At 45.7% G+C, this 22,877-nt stretch overlaps 1 protein-coding gene and 1 long non-coding RNA gene across 4 annotated transcripts in view; one reads left to right on the plus strand and one right to left on the minus strand.

Moving 5' to 3' along the window:
* Positions 1 to 11,188, plus strand: part of LOC137326244 (uncharacterized) — a 35,789-nt gene extending 24,601 nt beyond the window's left edge. For both annotated transcript variants that reach the window (XR_010964147.1, XR_010964146.1), the window contains one exon: positions 11,029 to 11,188. This is a non-coding gene — a long non-coding RNA (uncharacterized lncRNA). The remainder of the gene's footprint in view (positions 1 to 11,028) is intronic.
* Positions 1 to 22,877, minus strand: part of ino80 (INO80 complex ATPase subunit) — a 216,394-nt gene that overhangs the window by 46,303 nt on the left and 147,214 nt on the right. For both annotated transcript variants that reach the window (XM_067991159.1, XM_067991158.1), the window contains exon 27: positions 11,023 to 11,150. In XM_067991159.1, the coding sequence (XP_067847260.1) occupies positions 11,023 to 11,150 (128 nt within the window). The remainder of the gene's footprint in view (positions 1 to 11,022; positions 11,151 to 22,877) is intronic.

The following is a 22,877-nucleotide window of genomic DNA, read 5'->3' on the forward strand; positions in this document are numbered from 1 at the left end:
CCAGATGCCCTGTAGGGGGCGCCACGCCGTCTCCATCTCCCACTTTCAGCAACTTGCAGCGCAAAATATCATCGAGATTAAACGGGTAAGGGCAGGTCTAACTAATGGAGGGCGCTGTTTGTTGCTCTGCTACAGCAAATTCTGGGCCATTGTGTTTACACATCAGACTTAGATCAGCTGAACCACTCAGTCCTTTTCATCCCACGTGAACTGTTATTTAAAAAAGATACCTGGGAGTGAGTTACAGGCTGGCGTTTCAGGCAGCGACCCCACATCTGAACGATGAAAAAGGCGTAAAAAACGTTAACGGGCCTTTTGTTTCAGATGTTGATGGACTTGCAGATTGTTTCCATCTATTGCTGCAATTTGTACATTGACGCAAAATAATGAATTTCATTTGATAATCCCACCAGGGTTCACTGTAGTGGAATATATACCCAGCGAGTACCCGAGGGCGCTCCCACTCCCAGTTATTCATGGTGCTTGTTAGGGTTCACTGAAGTGGAATATATACCCAGCGAGTACCCTAGGGCGCTCCCACTCCCAGTTATTCATGGTGCTTGTTAGGGTTCACTGTAGTGGAATATATACCCAGCGAGTACCCGAGGGCGCTCCCACTCCCAGTTATTCATGGTGCTTGTTAGGGTTCACTGTAGTGGAATATATACCCAGCGAGTACCCTAGGGCGCTCCCACTCCCAGTTATTCATGGTGCTTGTTAGGGTTCACTGTAGTGGAATATATACCCAACGAGTACCCTAGGGCACTCCCACTCCCAGTTATTCATGGTGCTTGTTAGGGTTCACTGTAGTGGAATATATACCCAGCGAGTACCCTAGGGCGCTCCCACTCCCAGTTATTCATGGTGCTTGTTAGGGTTCACTGAAGTGGAATATATACCTAGCGAGTACCCTAGGGCGCTCCCACTCCCAGTTATTCATGGTGCTTGTTAGGGTTCACTGAAGTGGAATATATACCTAGCGAGTACCCTAGGGCGCTCCCACTCCCAGTTATTCATGGTGCTTGTTAGGGTTCACTGTAGTGGAATATATACCCAGCGAGTACCCTAGGGCGCTCCCACTCCCAGTTATTCATGGTGCTTGTTAGGGTTCACTGTAGTGGAATATATACCCAGCGAGTACCCTAGGGCGCTCCCACTCCCAGTTATTCATGGTGCTTGTTAGGGTTCACTGTAGTGGAATATATACCCAGCGAGTACCCTAGGGCGCTCCCACTCCCAGTTATTCATGGTGCTTGTTAGGGTTCACTGTAGTGGAATATATACCCAGCGAGTACACAAGGACACTCCCACTCCCAGTTATTCATGGTGCTTGTTAGGGTTCACTGTAGTGGAATATATACCCAGCGAGTACACAAGGACACTCATGCTCCCAGTTATTCATGGTGCCTGTTGGTATATATTCCACTACAGTGAATCCTAAGGGAATCAAGGGATATGGGGATCGGGCGGGAAAATGGAGTTGAGGTTGAAGATCAGCCATCATCTTATTGAATGGTGGAGTAGGCTCGAGGGGCCATATGGCCGACTCCTGCTCTTATTTCTTATTCACGATGCTGGTTAGGGGTTCACTATAATGGAATATATACCCAGCAAGTACCCGAGGATCCTCCCACTCCCAGTTATTTCAGTACCCAGTATTATGAAACTTCATGCTTTTCATCACACTTGGAACCTCAAGCCTTTCCTGGATTAAATTCCAGTGAGTCATGCAGGAACGTGGCACAGCAAGAACTTCTTACACAGTGGGAACTTTTATCTGTGTATAGTTACAAGCAGCTCCTTTAGTGGGCTTTTACTGGCTGTTTCACACCTGCCAGGTCACCATTAATAACTGTCCCTTTATAGGGGAGGAGGCCGAGGGGTGGGGAGCGGGAGGAACCTTCTCTCTCAAGTCTATACTGAATGAATGAAGTATTGCCCTGAGAGTATTCTGAACTTACTTAAAAACCTCTCACTGGCTGCTTCAAGGTGTCACAGACAAGGAGGCAACTCTCAGCCGCAGCACTGAACTAACTCAAGAGCTGATTCAGAGCTGCCACCTCCTTAAAATTCAGCCTCTAACATAGTTCCCTCACATGCATAATCCAAAACCCCAACCCCCAGTACTGGTGGTGGGGCTTCTCTGACAGATGAACTTGGATGAAGGGGCCGAGTGTAATGTATTCAAGTTTGCTGACGATACAAAGCTAGGTGGGAAAGTAAGCTGTGAGGAGGACACAAAGAGTCTGCAAAGGTTAAGTGAGTGGGCAAGAAGGTGGCAGATGGAGTATAATGAGGGGAAATGTGAGGTTATTCACTTTGGTAGGAAGAATAGAAAAACAGAATATTTTTAAAATGGTGAGGAACTATTAAATGTTGGTATGAAAAGAGACTTGGGTGTCCTCATACAAGAAACACAAAAAGTTAGTATGCAGGTGCAGCAAGCAGTTAGGAAGGCAAATGGATTGTTGGCCTTTATTTCAAGGGGGTTGGAGTACAAGAGTAAGGAAGCCTTGCTGAAACCACACCTGGAGTACTGTGTACAGTTTTGGTCTCCTTATCTAAGGAAGGATATACTCACCTTAGAGGCAGTGCAACAAAGGTTCACTAGATTGACTACTGGGATGAGAGGGTTGTCCTATGAGGAGAGATCAAGTAGAATGGGCCTATACTGTCTGAAGTTTAGAAGAATGAGAGGTGATCTCATTGAAACATATAAGATTCTGAGAGGCTGCTTCCCCTGGCTGGAGAGTCTAGAACTAAGGGGCATAGTCTCAGGTTAAGGTGTTGGACATTTAGGACTGAGATGAGGAGGAATTTCTTCACTCAGAGGGTTGTGAATCTTTGGAATTCTCTACCCCAGAGGGCTGTGGATGGTGAGTCACTGAATATATTCAAGGCTGAGATGGATAGATTTTTGGACTCTAAGGGAATCTAGGGATATGGGGATCGGGCGGGAAAATGGAGTTGGATTCGAAGATCAGCCATGATCTTATTGAATGGCGGAGCAGGCTCCAAGGCCTATTCCTGCTCCTATTTCTTATGTTCTTACATGCCATTTTATATCAGCAACATCAAGGAAAAGCTTTGCAGCAAATGGACCCGTGCTTAAAGACATCACAGTATCCCTAAAACTATTTCTCCCATATACAACAGGGGAAGACTTTGAACATCAAGTGCTGCCCCTCCAACACTCTCCTCCACCCTTTATCACAGAGAGAATTCGCAGTCCTGGAATAAATCAGCTGGGCTGTTTTGAAAGGAGCCCAACCTGTTACCCAATAAAAGAAAGCTAACAATGTAGCTGGCTACTGCTCAACAGCATTTTAATATGGTGTACTGAAATGATGAGTGTCTCGGACTATAACTAATGGCATGAATAATTAGCCTGTAACTTTCAAAATCAATACTGGATCGAATTTTAATAAACGGACTTAAAAAAACAAGGCAAAGAGGAGATTTAATGGAGGTTTTTAAAATAATAAGAGTTTTGATAGCGTGAACAGCAAACTACTATTTCCTCTGGTTGGGGAGTCAGAGACAAGGGGTTATCAATTTAAAATTGTCACTAAGAGTCAGGAAAGAGGTTAGAAGAAATTTTTTTATGCAGAGGGTTGTTGAATGCTTTGCCACAGGGAGTTGTTGCTGCAGAGACAATTACATCTTCTACTAGCAAGAGGGTCGGTAACCAGAGGTCATAGATCGAAAATAACTGGCAAAAGAACTAGAGGGGAATTGAGGAGAAATTTTTTCACACAGATGGTTAAGATCTGGAACACGCTACCAGAAAGGGTGGTGGAAACAGATTCCACAGGAACTTTCAAAAGGCAATAGGACATGTACTTGAAGAGGACTAATTTGCAGGGTTATGGAGGAAAAGCTGGGGAGTGGGACTAAATTGTTCTGCTCTTTTAAAGAGCTGACACAGGCACGATGGGCCGAATGGCCTCCCTCTGTGCTGTAAGATTATAAGATTCCATCTTTTAAGGGAAAAGTGGATAAATATTTGAAGCAGAGGAAGAAACAGAACTGTGGGGAAACAACAGGGCAGTGGTATTAGTTTGGGATCAATAGAGGGCCATGGGGAGAGAGCGGGACAGTGGGATTAGTTTTACATTTCTCTAACGGAGAGCCAGCACAGACGCAATGGGCCGAATGGTCTCCTGTGCACTAAATCTCTATGGTGCTAAACACAAAGACAAAGAAGTAAACCATCTGAATGTGGAGCTGTCCCTCTGAAGGCACCCAGTTTAATTGGGCAACTGTCGTTCACTGGAGCGCAAATGATATAGTCAATGCAGACTGCACCGAGTCTCAGCACAGCCATGGCACATGACTCTGATCATCAACTGTCCAGCATCATTTCAGTCTGAAGTGTATGAATCTGCACAGGGTGTGAACCCAGAGATTGCTTTCTTGTCTTGTTCTCTGATGCTTGTGGTCCCTATAACTCAGAGGTGGCAGTAACACAGATTATACCAGGCCAGAGGGACCGTGTCCTGTTGTCAGGTCAACAGCTTGGCCCTGATTTATCACCCACCAGCAAATTCAGTGCAGATGGACAGCTGGCGTAATCCGGAAGTGTTACTTACCACTGGTATTTCCTCAACCAGACCATCACATAAAACCAAGTCATACAGTAAGCAGACAGCCCAACACCCTTGTGTGGTGTCGACAGTAAATGTACTGAGCAGCCAACTTCAGACAGAACATTGCTGTAAATTGCTATCTGGCCTTACATTAGAGTTACAAACATACACGGGCTTTTTAAATGGAGCGTACAGACATGCGATATACAACAACTTGCATTTATATAGCGCCTTTAACATGTTCCAAAACACACGCACACAAGATGAACAGCGTGGAGGGAGTGTGAAAAGGAAAACCATGACAGAGATCAAGGATAAGAAGATAAAATGTTGGAAATACACAGCTGATCTGTCACCAGCTGAGAAAAAACCCGCTGACACTTCACACACTGATGGACCTGCAGTGTATTACCCACATTCTCTGTTATACATAGACAATGCCAAGCCACGAGCCCATTTTTTAAAAATTAAGTTAGCCTTCCATTAGAAAAGGACAGGATTGGACTTGTCTCCGATATCATGAACTCAGTTTAAAGCAGATAATTTGTTAATTTGTGCTAACCAGGAGACGGGTGTCGACAATTAGTAGGAGCCACTAATTAAAAGCTGTACAGTGGAACGTCACAAAACCAGGCCTGCTGGGAGCAAGGTAAGATTACACACACCACAAGATCGGATAAGTGAGCACACGCCATCTCTCAGGGGCTTGTTAAAACAATTTGCTTTGAAAAGGAAGCACAATATAATCCAGATACAATAAAAACTGAAAATACGCAATTCCGTGAGCGAAAGGGGGAGAGAGCAAGAGACAGAAAAAGAGTGAGATACTGTAAGGGAGAAAGAACCGTAGATCGATTCTGACCAACTATCCACACTTATTAACTGTAGTTTCTCTATCTGATACTCACCAGCTGTGTATTTCATGTTTTATCAGATTTCTGTAGATTACAGGAATGCTGCCTGATGTTAGATAGCATTAGAGATTGAAAAATTCATGTAACATACAGGGGGAATCTTGTGACTGAGACAGATGATTTGGTGGGTATGTGATGGTCAGATATACCAGGCTCCCTGTAATCAGGTAAAACCAGAAACTGGGTGAAATTTTGTGGTTTAACCAATCAAGTAAAGAAGCAACACTGTGCAATTTGGGGTTTTACTCATTTACGTACGGTCTAATAAATGAACATCACCGGTAGCAGCCCAAGGGTTTTCTAACCATCCCCTGCTATGCAACCTTTCTCCTTGCTGCAAAGGTCTTGTATGAATCTGCAGCAGCTCATCACTGGGCCTGCACAAGAATTGAAAATGGACCAGCAGAAAGCAGCAGCTCACTGCTAGCAGGGGAAGTGTGCCATCTGGCTACAACATGCACTGCAAGACAGTGTTGGATTAATACTGGATCAGAACAAAGCTTATTTAAGACAATAAAAGAGTAGACTTTACAATTGTGCACTCCAGTGCGGAGCTTCACGAGGGGGAGCTCTTATCAGGAATTCACCGGGGGGTCAGGGGACACCACAGGACATGCGATCCGGAAAATCCTTCAGGGTCTGCTGTCTTCCACGCCAGAATTCATGATACGTGCTCCCCCGCCTAAAGCTCCATGCTGGGATTGCACAGTCATAAAATCTATCATGTTTCTTGTGCGATATAATTGATTCCCTCAAATTGCTCTCCCCAGTCACTACCTGTTGCCACCAGTATTTCATCCCAGTGTTATACAGCTCAGAACATTCTCCATGGACACAACCCAGGTTTGGAAGGACAGAATCGATCACTGTACTGTTGGTTGTGATGCAGTATAACATTTCACACATCCACCATTACACCTGACTGAAATTCCATTAGTAACACAAAAAATAGAAGTGCTGGCATTAAAGTCCCAGCACAACACTGCAGCACGGTCCCCTCGTGAGGTCCCTATGTAATAAAACACAGAATCCCATTTACTTTTTATCCCGACACTCCCACCTTTGGAGATCTATGTATCTGCTCTCCTCAATCTGTCCCCCCCACTCTGTTAAGGATCTTACTGATTCGGGTACGCTCCTTCATTGATCTTTTTCAGTAAATATACTTCACACCTCTCTGCAATGAACTGCAGTTGCCTCCTCTCTGCCCACTCCCCAACCTGCTTCCACCTGTAAAATCCCACATTCTTCTCAGTTCGCCCTGCCCCCTAATTTGGTATCAGCAGCAAACCTCCATATCAATCATAAATAAATGATAAATGGGAGATCACGACCCACATCCCACAGTCCGGAAACATCCATTTACTCCCACTCTTTGTTTTCTGTCCCCAAGCCATCCCTCGTGGCAACATTCAGTTATCAGTCACTGTAGGATGCTCCTTTGGAGTGTTGATTGGTGGATCGCGTGTCACCATCTCTCACGGGCCTCGGCTCTCCTCATGACCGAGAAGATTCCTAAATTCTGGGTACCGAGGTGCTAGGACTCTGTATAGATGGATCGGCCGTCCACTGTCACCAGTGAACATCAGAAATCAAACAAGCCTTGAACTGTTTTGATCTCTGCTCCAAAGCTCAATAATAGCATCTTTTCCAGTGAAAAGGCCATCACTAAGCTGACTGTCCCAATGAATAAGAATGTGAGAGAGGTTTGAAGTACAGGTGTTACAAGTGGAGATCCTGCTCTATGACACTGATGTCATACACACTGACCCACGTACCAGCCTGTGTCTGAGCTGAGTACCGGCCTGCATTTGTGTTCACAGAATCATACATCACAGAAGGAAGCCCATCATGCCAGTGCCGGCTCTTTGAAAGAGGCATCCAATTAGTCCCATTCCTCTGCTCTTTCCCCACAGCCCTAGAAATCTTTCCCCTTCAAGTATTTATCCAGTTCCCTTTTGAACATTATTATTGAATCTGCTTCCACCACCCTTTCAGGCAGCGCATTCCAGATCATAACATCTCGCTGCGTAAAAAAATTTCTTCATGTAATTTCTGGTTCTTTTGCCAATTACCTTAAATCTGTATCCTCTGGCTACCGACCCTTCTGCCAATGGAAACGGTTTCTCCTTATTTACTATCAATACACTTCATGATTTAGAACACCTCTATCAAATCTCCCCTTAACCTTCTCGGTTATAAGGAGAACAATCCCAGATTATCCAGTCTATCCACATAACTGAAATCGTTCATCCATGATTCTAGTAAATCTCTTCTGCACCCTCTCCAAGGCCTTGACATCCTTCCTAAAGTGTGGTGCCCAGAATTGTACACAATACTCCAGCTGGGGCCTAACCAGTGTTTTATAAAGGTTTAGCATAACTTCTTTGCTTTTGTACTCTATGCCTCTACTTATAAAGCCAAGGATCCCATGTGGCTTTTTAAAAGCCTTCTCAACTTGTCCTGCCACCTTCAAAGACTTGTACACGTGCATACCCAGGTCTCTCTGTTCCTGCATCCCCTTTAAAAATGTACCATTCACTTTATATTGCCTCTCCTCATTCTTCCTACCAAAATGAATACTTTAGACTTCTCTGCGTTAAATTTAATCTGCCTTGTGTCTGCCCATTTCACCAGTCTGTCTATGTCCTCCTGAAGTCTGTTACTATCCTCCTCACTGATTACTATAATTCAGAGTTTCATGTCATCTGCAAACTTTGAAATTATACCCTGTGTACAAAGTCCAGATCATGAGAATGAATCAAAAAGAGCAGTGGTCCTATTACTGACCCCTGAGGGACACCACTGCACACTTCCTTCCAGTCTAAAAAACTCTCTGCTTTCTGACCCATAGCCAAATTCATATCCTTTAATCCCATGGGCTTCAATTTTGCTAACAAGTTTATTATGTGTACTTTATGTAAGCCTTTTGAAAGTCCATATACACAACATTAATCACACTACCATCATCAACCCTCTCCGTTACTTCATCAAAGAACTCAATCAAGTTAGTCAAACATGATTTTCCTTTAACAAGTCGTGCTGACTTTCATTTATTAACCCATACTTTTCCAAGTGCCAATTAATTTTGTCTCGGATTATTGTCTCCAAAAGTTTCCCCACCACCGATGTTAGACTGACTGGCCTATAGTTGATGAGTTTATCGCTCTCCCCTTTTTTGAACCGTGGTGTAACATTTGTAATCCTCCAGTCCTCTGACACCACTCCAATATCCAAGGAGGATTGGAAGATTGTGGCCAGAGCCACCTCAATTTCCACTCTTACTTCCCTCAGTAACCTAGGATGCATTGCATCCAGACCAGGTGATTTTTCTACTTTGAGTACGGCCAAACTTTTAAGTATCTATTTATCCTATCCAATTTCTCTACTATCTCCTCTTTTACAGTGATAAGAAATAAAGCAAGCTGTGCAGTGACTCGGATAAGAGCCAAGGTTGCTGCATTCACAACAGAGTACAAACCACTATATGATCACGGCGCCACACATTAGCTGCTGGGCATTCATCTGAGAACGTAAGAAACAGGTGCAGGAGTAGGCCATAAGGCCCCTCGAGCCTGCTCCGCCATTCAATGAGATCATGGCTGATCTTCTACCTCAACTCCACTTTCCCGCCCGATCTCCATATCCCTCAATCCTCTTAGTTTCCAAATGTCCATCTATCTCAGTCTTGAATATACTCAACGACTGAGCATCCACAGTCCTCTGGGGTAGAGAATTCCAAAGATTCACAACCCCGAGTGAAATTTCTTTTCCTCATCTTGGACCTAAATGGCTGCCCCCTTGTCTTGATACTGTAACCCCTAGTTATAGACTCTCCAGTCAGGGGAAACAGCCTCTCTGTATCTACCCTGTCAAGCCCTCTCAGAATTTTATATGTTTCCATGAGATCACCTCTCATTCTTTTAAACTCCAGGGAATATAGGCCCATTCAATTCAATCTCTCCTCCTAGGACTACCCTCTTAACCCAGGAATCAATCTAGTGAACCTTCGTTGCATCCTCTTTAAGGCAAGTATATCCTTCCATTGGTAAGGAGATCAAACTGTACACAGTACTCCAGGTGAAGTCTCACCAGATCCCTATATAATGGCAGCAAGACCTCCTTACTCTTATACTCCAACCCCCTTGCAATAAACGCCAACATGCTATTTGCCTTCCTAATTGCTTGTTGTACCTGCATATTAGCTTTGTGATTCGTGTACAAGGACACCCAAATCCCTCTGGCTATAATCATTTCTCAATCTCACACCTTTTAAAAAATATTCTGCTTTTCTATTCTTCCTTCCAAAGTGGATAATTTCTCATTTCCTCAAATTATACTCCATCAACCACCTTCTCACCCACTCACTTAATCTGTCTATATCGCTTTGCAGACTCTTTGCGTCCTCCTCACAGGTTACTTTCCCACCTAGCTTTGTATCGTCAGCAAACTTGGATACATAACACTCAGTCCCTTCATCTAAGTCATTGATATGGATTGTAAATAGCTGAGGCCCAAGCACTGATCCTTGCGGCACCCCACTAGTTACAACTTGCCAACCTGAGAATGACCTGTTTATTCCTACTCTCTGTTTTCTGTCCTTTACCCAATCCCCAAACCCATGAGCTCTAATCTTGTGTAACAACCTCTTGTGTGCCCTATCGAATGCCTTTTGAAAATCTAAATATACTACATCCACTGGTTCCCCCTTATCTACCCTGCTAGTTACACCCTCAAAAAATTCTAATAGATTTGTCAAACACGATTTCCCTTTCATAAAACTATGCTGACTCAGAAAATCATAATATGATTAGGCAAAGTGCCCCGTTACTACATCCTTAATAATAGATTCTAACATTTTCCCTACTACTGATGTCAGGCTAACTGGCCTGTCGTTCCCTGTTTTCTCTCTCCCTCCTTTCTTGAATAGCAGGGTTACATTTGCCACCTTCCAATCCACAGGAACCATTCTAGAACTAAGCCGTCTGCAGATAATCTTCGCATGCACACAGTATTTCCCTTTCCTTTCAGGAATACGAACCTGTCTCTGCTGAGATTTTCCAAATAGCCTCTTGGCTTCTCTGAGATTTTCGAATTGTCCCTTCTCATGAGATTTTCCAACGATCAACTCATTATTTTGACTGGAATTGTTTTTTTTATATCCTGGAGAAAGCTCCTAGGACTGAATAGATTTTGAAAGCAAGCCACTCAAATTCAAAGAGGAATTGTCATCCAAAAACAAGCTGCATCAGTTCAAGAGTCTGTATAGATTTGAAAATTGTGTGAGTCTCCCGCTCAAGCCTGTTGCCAGGGAGATTATAACAAACGTTACAACAGTGTGTTGGGATAGGCTTTTGGCTTCCATCGGCGCTCTCTGTACAATGACCAAGTTTTAAAGGAGCGACCACCAAACCAAATCCCAGACTAAATGCATCATTTTTGTCACAATTCTGTTGAGTATTTCTTTTTGTAATCTGAACAATAACATTTCATTCATTAAAGACCAGTTCATTTCTTACCTCCAGCAGATCGATCATGCGTGTCATCTGGGAGTAAATGAGTACACGATGACCCTGGGCTTTCAGGCGTGTCAGAAGGATGTCGAGTGTGTGCAGCTTCCCGCTGTCTGTGATCAGGCTTTCTTTGTCTGAAATAAACAGAGATATTGAATTTTTTTTCAAAATCCTAAGTACTCAGACTTCAAGTTCCTTCATCACCACCCCACTCCCCCAATTTTCTCTCCTCAAGGCACTGACCCTTGCTGGGGTATGTCTCCACAGACGTTAACTAGATATTGTGTGAACTTAGGCAATGAACGTTGGCAGGACATTTGTCAATAGAGCTATCACATCCAATCCTGATCCTGCCCCTGCCCCACGCCCCCAAAACACTTTCCAACATGGAGTCGCTGGGTATCGATAAACTGCAGGACCCCTGGCTAATTTCCCCCTCTGTAGCCAATGGCGCTGAGGCCAGTGAAATAATACCCTGCACTGCATGACTAAAAACTGCAGAACCCATTATAGCTTTTAAAAGGGATGGGGTTAAATAGTTAAAAGCAAAAAAATTAAAAGGGCAGGCAAATGGGACTAGGGGATAGCTCTTTCAGAGAGAAGGCACAGACACAAACTACCTCCTTCTGTGCTGTAAAAATGATTCTGAAGCTATTTCAATGCAGTGGGCAGGGTAGAACCCAGGTTGTAGGGATTGAGTGTGTGGATTTTGATGATGAGCATGGAGCTGGGTGGCAATCGCATTATCGAGGAGAGGAAATGACGGCTAGATACGTTGGAAAGAAAGGAGGGGTGAAGACAAAAAGCTTTGACCCCTCCCTGCTGTTTTATTTTTTTGAGGATGAGGTGATGACAGTTGATGTATTGCATGTGACTGGGGACTTGAGTTTTTCATGCACTAAAGATAGTGTTAGTTACAATCTTCAGGTGTGTTTGTCTCCCCCTCATCTGCACTCATTTTCATCAGGATCCAGCTTAAAGTACCGGTATCCCGTCTTTCCCCTGCTGCAGGAGGTTATCATGTGTCCCTTGCTAATCTCTGAGTGCTGGCTAAAAACTGAATTCTACTCAAAGTGCCAATTGACCATTATCAGCTGGTAACTTCATGCACTCTCAATTGGCAAGGGGAAAGCAGAAAACCAGCAGGTTAAACAGGCTCTTGGTTAAAGTAAGGGAGAGTAACCCAGCTGCAGAAGAACATCTAACACAGTAGATGTCACATTCATTTTATAACTAACAAATATCAGCCTTCACTATCCATGAGCATCGCGGTATGCAAAGTGCTTTAGAGAGCTTCTGGCACATGTATTTATATGGTGTCTTATCACAAGTTTCTTTAAACCACACCTGGAGGTGCGTTTTATACAGGAAGCCTGCATTACTGGTAGATCCCAGCACACATCAACAGTCAATGGGGCTATCTGAAGCAGCAGAAAATATGCTACTTTTATTAGCTTGGAAAAACATAGGCAAGTGTCTTTAGAAATGAAAGGGATGCCACATCATGGAGAGGGAACCTCCTGTACTCTGGGGTAACTCACAGACAGCAGCAATACTCTGTTTCTTGTAGGAATATTTTGCCCTCGCTGTGCGGAGAATGATTTTGATGCCAGTCTAGAACTTTCACACGGTGCGATGGGGCAAAGCAGGCTGTAGTGGGGCAGGATGGCTCATATTTTTGGCAGCTGGGATGAGGCCAGCAGGAGCTGCAGTGTAGGTGGGGTTCATTTCATACTGGCGGGCCACTTCCCCAGGGACAGATAAGGACTGGAAACATGAATTAATGTATTATCACAAATCTCTGGATGTTTACACTGCAGGAAAATTAACTATAGAAAGTGGCTGGGAAAGGAAAAATGCAGTTTGATTTAATGCTGCTGACCTCAGTGGGAGGGTGTTGGATGGTGTGAGAATGAAAAAGTAAGAATTCAACCACCGGCTTTCAAATACCGAGCTCTGATTTTCCCGCTCATTAGATCAGGCGCAAGGGGTTTATAAAATTATACAGGTCGTGCTCATTTAACAAACGTCAGAGCAGGAGGATTCAAAGCTGTTGACTTCATGACACAAGAGTGGGAAGATTCCCACATTCTTGACTGTGGCTGAGCCCCATCACTTTATACCTCCCATCAAAGATCAGATGGTGTCTGAATCACATCACTACCACAGGAACAAAACGTTACAGAGTGCGCCTTGTTGCTCAAAAAATAACCTTGCTTCAGCGAATCATAGACTAGCAATGTTGGACTTTTTACTTCTGTCAGCTCCAAACTTTAGAACAAGATTCCCCCGTAATGGCAGTCAATCTATCACACTCCACATCTGTTAAAGAAAGAACTTGCATTTATATAGCACCTTTCACGTCCTCAGGATATCTCAATGCACTTCACAGCTAATGAAGTGCTTTTGAAGTGTAGCCATTGTTTGTACGGAGGAAAACAGAGCTGCCAATTTGTGCACAGCAAGGTCCCACAAATAGCAAATGAGATAAATGACATGGCAATCTGTTTTTGGAGATGTTAATTAAGGGAGAAATCTTGGCACTGGCAGTACTCCCCTGCTCATCGAAGAGTGCCACAGGATCTTTTATGTGCACCCAAACAAGCAGACAGGGCCTTTGAAGATGACACTCTCCAACAATGCAGCTCTCCCTCAATACTGAATTGAAGCATCAGCCGGGATTGTGTGCTCGAGTCCAGGAGTTAAGAGTTGAGAAAATACACACGTCAGTCAGCAATTCCAAGAGAGACAGGCTAGTGTTCTGACAAAGTGTCCCCACCTGTTTCTCTTTCAGACGCTGATGGACCTGTAGTACACTTCCGGAATTTTCAGCTTTCATTCCCCATAGTTAACTTTCCTTTTGCTGCCCTGAAGAATGACTTTTTAAGCATTCCCCAAACTAAGACCCATATGCAGCCAGCAAGTCCTAGAAACTGACCCATGAACCCGGCTTCCATTTGTGCTGATATTTCTGACTCGTTGGCTTTTCCTGTTTGAACTTTGTGGGTCTGGAGGTTTGGAAATGGCTGTTTGTAGCACAGTTGCCTTACTGGTGCATAAATCCAGCAGCTGGAGATATTTGTAAATTAATGAGAACGGGGATTTAAACTTCCAACATGGACCTGAGGGATCATAGTTCGTACCGAGATCGCCCAGGAAAACACTCTTGTTTAAAATACCCCACATATTGATTCTACATGCAGCAGGCACCACTGTTGAAACTGGGAGAGGCAGCAGGTCCAAGGCAATTTCAGGCTGCTTGGCTTTGTCATTTTTTATTCAAAGTTTTCAGTTAACACATTATAATACTGCAAAAAAAATACGGCAATGGTAAAGACTGCAAATGTCAGGGGCGTTTCATTCGTTGCACAGAGTTAATGTAGGAGTGAGGAGATCAAACACAAGCACTGCTGCTGACACCATCTTCCCTTCCTCCGGTCTCTTCATTTTATTTTTTCTTGAACTTCACCTCCCTGAATGTTTTGACGCCTGTTGAGGTACGGGGTCCATTGGTACTCCAGCTACTACCTCACCCTAGACCCCATTCTTGGTGTGTGAACCCGCGAATGCTCCCTTCACTTTGCAATCAGATTTACTGCTATCAGTACCAGTATGTACTTCCTTACATTTCTCAATCTGAAAGTGCCATTTACAACCCATTATGCAGTTTTATACACGTGCAGTTCTAGTCACCTCATCACAGTAAGCGGAGTACTGCACTTAAATGGGAGAGGAGGGGGCAACAAGGGTGATCACCAGATATTAAGGATCCCAGATCAGAGGAAAGGTGAAGAAGTCGGACTTCACTTGTTAAAGGTGATCTCACTGAAGCTTTCGACATTGAGGTATATTAAGAAAGGTGGGGTGGGGAAACTGAGCACAACGTTAAAATGAGGATGTGAGGAGTTAGAAGGGAAGGTGTGGGACTTTTTCATTCAACAGGAATGGAGTTGTGGAATAAATAACAAGGAAGGAAAGTGAAAGGGACAATATAAATAAGGTCAACAACTGAATATGTTTGTGGAGAGAGTGAGGGAGATGGTGGGGAGATGAGGTGCAGATCTGAAATAACTGACTGTGTCTCTAGGCTTTAACTGTTCCTAAAACTTCTTAGACCTTAGAGGGTATTAAAAGAAAACACTGCTGCACCAACCAATTCCCTACTTCATCATTCTTCCTGGAAAATGTATCATGGGAGTTTTGACTATACGATACCATCTGACCTGTTGTATTACCAAGACATTCCAGGAACATGGAAAAACACAGACAGAAAGATAAAGGGATAAGCAGCAAAATGAGAGTTTGCGTGGAATTGAGCGATAGAATGTTGGATTGCTATCAGAGCATTGGTCTCACTCTGACTGTGCAGCTTAAGCTCCACAGATTGAAGTAACCATGGGGCCAGCCCTCTGTGACACGGGCTCCGAAGGTAGGCAGGCTCATCTGGATCCACGACTGCCATCATTCATTTTACGAAATAAAACTTTGTGTGAATGGCCAGCAGCTACCCAAGAGAAACGTGCGAGGGAACCAGCTCGATGGTTCGATTATTCTTCACCCCTATACTAACCCACGATACACTGAGCTTCCGGCGGTTTCATCACGCCCAACCAGAGTTCAGAGTTCACCATCTGTCAACTTCTATCACACGCGCGTGCTTTACCTCCCTACCCTTACGTCCGCTGGCTCACGTCACACACCGCGTGACTTCATGACACCCTGCCACTCAGACACATGCCAGCCTCCTTGGTCCATGCAGTTATGCTATCTTTTCCTCCACAGCTAAGTAGTTTCTGCTTTGCAACACTAAACTGACAGTTTGGGGGTAATTTTAATCCCAAAGAACGGGTGAGCTGGGGGCGGGTGGGTAGTCAAAATTGTAGATTTTAGCAGTGGGACCGCAACCTGACTCCAACGAGCCCACGTCCGGTTTAACCCAGGCAAGTTTGGATGTACGCGGGCATCCGAAACCCGGATGTGTCCCATCCCCACTTAAAGCCAGCGGGCAGATTGTTAAAGGGGCAATGTACCTCATTGAAATAGTCAAGGTACTTAATTTTTTGTTGATTCTACTTCTGAAACTAATTTAACCTCACCTGCACGGGTTTCCCAGGGCTTTTTTTTTTATTCGTTCATGGGATGTGGGCGTCACTGGCGAGGCCGGCATTTATTGCCCATCCCTAATTGCCCTCGAGAAGGTGGGGGTGAACCGCCTTCTTGAACCGCTGCAGACCGTATGTTGAAGGTTCTCCCACAGTGCTGTTAGGAAGGGAGTTCCAGGATTTTGACCCAGCGACAATGAAGGAACGGCGATATATTGCCAAGTCGGGATGGTGTGTGATTTGGAGGGGAACGTACAGGTGGTGTTGTTCCCATGTGCCTGCTGCTCTTGTCCTTCTAGGTGGTAGAGGTTGTCGAAGAAGCCTTGGTGAGTTGTTGCGGTGCATCCTGTGGATGGTACACACTGCAGCCACAGTGCGCCGGTGGTGAAGGGAGTGAATGTTTAGGGTGGTGGATGGGGTGCCAATCAAGCGGGCTGCTTTGTCCTGGATGTTGTCGACCTTTTTGAGTGTGGTTGGAGCTGCACTCAGCCAGGCAAGTGGAGAGTATTCTAACACTCCTAGCTTGTGCCTTGTAGATGGTGGAAAGGCTTTGGGGGGTCAAGACGTGAGTCACTCGCCGCAGAATACCCAGCCTCTGACCTGCTCTTGTAGCCACAGTATTTATGTGGCTGGTCTAGTTAAATTTCTGATCAATGGTGACCCCCAGGATGTTGATGGTGGGGGATTCGGCGATGGTAATGTCGTTGAATGTCAAGGGGAGGTGGTTAGATTCTCTCTTGTTGGAGATGATCATTGCCTGGCACGAATGTTACTTGCCACTTATGAGCCCAAGCCTGGATGTTGTCTAGGTCTTGCTGCATGCGGGCACGGACTGCTTCACTATCTGAGGGGTTGCGAATGGAACTGAACACTGTGCAATCATCAGCGAACATCCCCATTTCTGACCTTATGATGGAGGGAAGGTCATTGATAAAGCAACTGAAGATGGTTGGGCCTAGGACACTGCCTTGAGGAACTCCTGCAGCAATGTCCTGGGGCTGAGATGATCGGCCTCCAACAACTACTGCCATCTTCCTTTGTGCTAGGTATGACTCCAGCCACTGAGAGTTTTCCCCGATTCCCACTGACTTCAATTTTACTAGGGCTCCTTGGTGCCACACTAAGTCAAATGCTGCCTTGATGTCAAGGGCAGTCACTCTCACCTCACCGCTAGAATCCAGTTCTCTTGACAATTGTTTGGACCAAGGCTGTTAATGAGGTCTGGAGCCGAGTGGTCCTGGCGGAACCCAAACTGAGCATTGGTGAGCAGGTTATTTGCAAGTGCCGCTTGATGGCACTGTCGACGACACCTTCCATCACTTTGCTGATGATTGAGAGTAGACTGATGGGGCAGTAATTGGCCAGATTGGATTTGTCCTGCTTTTTGTGGACAGGACATACCTGGGCAATTTTCCACATTGTCGGGTAGATGCCGGTGTTGTAGCTGTACTGGAACAGCTTGGCTAGAGGCGCAGCTAGTTCTGGAGCACAAGTCTTCAGCACTACGGCCGGGATGTTGTCGGGGCCCCAGGGCTCTTGAATCTCATCTGGTGAGAGGAGGTGAAAAGGGCCGGATCCATAAGATCCTTTATGGCACTGCTCGAGGGTCAGGAGCAGGAGTGATCCCTCCAGGACTTCGCCAACATCCAACACCCACCCCCCCCCACCCCAATTCACCGTCCCCGGACATCGATGGCCAAGACCCCACTCCCTACCTTCAACTCTTCCGATGACTTCTGCCACCAGCCCCACGGGGGAGGGCCTGTCACCGGCCCCATGGGGGAGCATTGATAGAGGTTTCTGAACTTAGATTGGAACCCTACATCCATCCACCGGTGACCCCCTCGGACAAGGTACCAAGCACCAGTATCCGGGTAGGCAAATCATGACAGGATCGAGCATTCTCTTGGAATCCAAGTGTCTCTGTCACATTAGGCCAAATCTTTATAAAATACTGCTTGGGCCTCAGATGGAGTATTGTGTTCAATTCTGGGTACCACACTTTCGGAAGGATGTCAAGACCTTGGAGAGGGTGCAGAAGAGATTTACTAGAATGGTACCAGGGATGAGGGACTTCAGTTATGTGGAGAGACTGCAGAAGCTGGGATTGATCTCCTTAGAACAGAGAAGGTTAAGAGGAGATTTACCAGAGGCATTCAAAATTATGAACGTTTTTGATGAAGTAAATAAGGCACAGGCACAATGGGCCAAAAGGCCTCCTTCTGTGCTGTAAGATTTTATGACTTCCAATATTCAATTCTTCCGATGACTCGATTACCTCCTGGCCCGCGATCTTGTCCATGCCGCCACCCTACAGACAAGAAGTTCAACCAAAGTCCCAATGTCAGTTCAAGTGGGTGTTGAAGATCCCATGATATTATCTGAAGAGCAGAGAGTTGCCATGGTCTCAACATTCATTCTCCAAACACTACCACGAAAAACGGGCTGGCTGGTCATACCCCTCATTTGCTGTTTGTGGGATCGTGCTTTGTAGAAAATGGCTGCCATGTTTGCCTACATAATAACTGCTACTGCACTTCAAAAGTAATAGTTGAATGTGAAGCATTTTGAGGTTTCTAATAGTATTGTTATATTAATACAAGTCTTTATTTGTTGTTTGCATGCCAGGATAACCCTCCCTGATTTGTAAAAGTCCAACCCTTTTTAAAAGAAGAGCAGAGAGTTGCCATGGTCTCAACATTCCTTCTCCAAACACTGTATAATTACCCCTGTCATGGCTGGAGCATTAATCCCTCAGCGGGACCTTTCTGGAAGGAAAGCGGGAGGGTTTGAACTGTAAAAATATCCAACGAAACTCGTCAGAGAAACGTCAGTGCTGTTTGTGAACCTAGCCGATTCATTCTTCCTGTTTGCATTTTATATTTAGATGAGAGCTGGGAAGGGAAATAGGAGATGGTTTGGCCCAGATGTGGACTGCTCTATAACTCATTTCCACAACAGGAGGAAACTCAGAGGCAAGTTTCCTGGTTGGTTTGTTGGCAGAGAACTCGAGTGAAGTATTTAAAAGAACATGGCTGATTTTCTCGTATGAAGTGGTTTTGGGGTTGGGGGGGGGGGGGGTGGTGGGGGGCAGTAGTAACTGGAGAACAGAAGTGAAGGAGTTACAGAGCAAGCTTATGCTGTAAAACGACGACCTTGTGTTTACTTGAAGCTAAAGACAATTCCATTTTAAATACAAGAATTTATACATACAAAATTATTTTTTTTTAAAAAAAAACAAATAATACTTTGAGCTGGAGAGAACTTGGGGTCTCCCAGCCCGACTGGCCTCCCAGTGATGTGTCATACGTGTCAGAGTGAGCCGCAGTCTCAGAGCTGACCCCACAACTTCATACGCCAGCTGGCTGCTCTGGACATACGTCACCCCCTGGGGGCAGGTAAACTATTGCAGGGATACAGCGAAGAAATGATCCCTGTAGAGTTAGATTTGCCTTGAGGAAGTGATGGAGCAAATCAGTGCCATTCCATACTCCCCACTCCCAATAGTCCAAGAATTATAAGCCCAAAGGCAGATCGTATGTGATAATTTTTTTTTGCATTGGTGCGATTTAAGGCCAAGAGAATTGACAGACAGATATTAACTAATGAACTGTAACCCAGTTGTGACCCAGACAATTCCATGGAAGTCTCCTTCATTTTAATATTTCATTTAGATAAAATTTACAGCTGATCCCCACTAGGGTGTGTCTCCCCATGGCCTGAGCAACTTATCCCATCGCACGCTGCAGAAGCACATGTTCCTACAGTGAGGGTGCCTCGGGCCTTAAAGGTGCTCCGCTGCCCTCTGTTGTAGCTCAGTTGGTAGCACTCGCGACTGAGTCAGCAGGTCATGAGTTCAAGTTCCACTCCAGAGATTGGAGCACAAAACCTAGGCTGAAACTCCAGTGCAGTATTGAGGGAGTGCTGCACTGTCGGGAGTTGCCAGCTTTTGGATGAGACATTAAATCGAGGGCCCTTCTGCTTTCTAGGTGAATATAAAAGATCCCATGGCACTATTTCGAAGAGGAGAGGAGTTCTCCCTGATGCTCTGACCAATATCTATCCCTCAACTAATATCACTAAAACAGATTATCTGGTCATGATCACATTGCTGTTTGTGTTTCCTACATTACAACAGTGACTACACTTTAAAAGTACTTCATTGACTGGAAAGCGCTTTCGAACGTCCCGAGGTCGTGAAAGGTGCTATGTAAATGCAAGTCTTTCTTCCTTTCTCTGGTAACTCAACAAAGTGGCCATTCGTCACATGAGACAATGTGACAGTAGGCTTTTTGACAATGGAGGGCATCGCAGCCCAGCTCAAACGGTCTTCACTTGCAATGCACGTGTACTTTCCAGCAGGCGTAAACAGTAAAGCATTAATCCCCCTCCTTGGCCCATATACATGGAGACCAATTATAAGGCCGGCACTCCTCCTGAGATCAACTAACTAACCAGAGACCATGGACCAACCTAGACCCCTCACGGTCTGTGGAGTAAGTACCACACCAGCTGGTGCAGTTACCCAAGGAGTCATCGGGGAGCTGGAAAGGAGAGAGTGAGGACGTGCCCCTTTGTGGGAAATAATGTTGTAATGACACTTGTATTAACAAGAAGGTTTCAAGCTCTATCAGTTAGGTTTATCTGAGTACCTGCTATGCCCAGAAACACATCAACAGCGAGCAACAGTGCATTCAGCCGTAGCATCTCAGTCCGAATGCAAACAACCTGACACATACAGGGCCTACACTCTGCACTCACAAAACACGCAAGTCTGGACAGAGAAAGGTAAAGAAAGGTAATGTTTAAATTTCTAAATCAAAACAGCGATAGAAGAAACATAAGAAACAGGAGCAGGAGGAGGCCACATGGCCCCACGAGCCTGCTCCGACATTCAATAAGATCATGGCCGATTTCGACCTCAACTCCACTTTCTCACCCGATTCCCCTTGAGTCCAAAAGTCTATCCATCTCAGCCTTGAATATATTCAATGACTCAGCATCCACAGCCCTCTGGGGCAGAGAATTCCAAAGATTCACAACCCCGAGTTAAGAAATTCCTCCTCATCTCAGTCTTGAATGGCCGACCCCATATCCTGCAATTATTCCCCCTAGTTCTAGACTTTCTAGGAGGCAAGGAGCAGATAAAAAGGACATTTCAGGAGCCAGCAGAGTAGCAATATAACCAACCAAAATGAATAACCCTTCAAGGACTGTGTCACGTTCCTGCACTAGCTAAAATACAAAGTGACACGCTTTGGTTTAATGAAGAAATACAGCCCATTTAGAGCTCAACACGAATCCCAGCCAAACCAGGGTCCCTCTGGTTTGCACAGCTCAGTATCTCAGAGCAGTGCCCCAACCCACTGAGACCCTCTGGTGTGCACAGCTCAGTATCACACAGAGCAGTGCCCCAACCCACTGAGACCCTCTGGTTTGCACGGCTCAGTATCACACTGGGCAGTGCCCCAACCCACTGAGACCCTCTGGTTTGCACGGCTCAGTATCACACTGGGCAGTGCCCCAACCCACTGAGACCCTCTGGTTTGCACAGCTCAGTATCACACAGAGCAGTGCCCCAACCCACTGAGACCCTCTAATCTACACAGCTCAGTATCACACAGAGCAGTGCCCCAACCCACTGAGACCCTCTGGTTTGCACAGCTCAGGATCACACTGGGCAGTGCCCCAACCCACTGAGACCCTCTGGTTTGCACAGCTCAGTATCACACAGAGCAATGCCCCAACCCACTGAGACCCTCTGGTTTGCACAGCTCAGTATCACACAGAGCAATGCCCTTACCCACTGAGACCCTCTAATCTACACAGCTCAGTATCACACTGGGCAGTGCCCCAACCCACTGAGACCCTCTGGTTTGCACAGCTCAGGATCACACAGAGCAGTGCCCCAACCCACTGAGACCCTCTGGTTTGCACAGCTCAGTCTCACACAGAGCAGTGCCCCAACCCACTGAGACCCTCTGGTTTGCACAGCTCAGGATCACACTGGGCAGTGCCCCAACCCACTGAGACCTTCTAATCTACACAGCTCAGTATCACACTGGGCAGTGCCCCAACCCACTGAGACACTCTGGTTTGCACAGCTCAGTATCACACAGAGCAATGCCCCAACCCACTGAGACCTTCTAATCTACACAGCTCAGTATCACACAGAGCAATGCCCTTACCCACTGAGACCTTCTAATCTACACAGCTCAGTATCACACAGAGCAGTGCCCCAACCCACTGAGACCTTCTAATCTACACAGCTCAGTATCACAGAGCAATGCCCTTACCCACTGAGACCTTCTAATCTACACAGCTCAGTATCACACAGAGCAGTGCCCCAACCCACTGAGACCTTCTAATCTACACAGCTCAGTATCACACTGGGCAGTGCCCCAACCCACTGAGACCTTCTAATCTACACAGCTCAGTCTCACACTGGGCAGTGCCCCAACCCACTGAGACCCTCTGGTTTGCACAGCTCAGTCTCACACTGGGCAGTGCCCTAACCCACTGAGACCCTCTGGTTTGCACAGCTCAGTATCACACTGGGCAGTGCCCCAACCCACTGAGACCCTCTGGTTTGCACAGCTCAGTATCACACTGGGCAGTGCCCCAACCCACTGAGACCCTCTGGTTTGCACGGCTCAGTATCACACTGGGCAGTGCCCCAACCCACTGAGACCCTCTGGTTTGCACAGCTCAGTATCACACTGGGCAGTGCCCCAACCCACTGAGACCCTCTGGTTTGCA

The sequence above is a fragment of the Heptranchias perlo genome, chromosome 10 (assembly GCF_035084215.1).
Source record: "Heptranchias perlo isolate sHepPer1 chromosome 10, sHepPer1.hap1, whole genome shotgun sequence".
NCBI classification, from domain to species: domain Eukaryota; kingdom Metazoa; phylum Chordata; class Chondrichthyes; order Hexanchiformes; family Hexanchidae; genus Heptranchias; species Heptranchias perlo.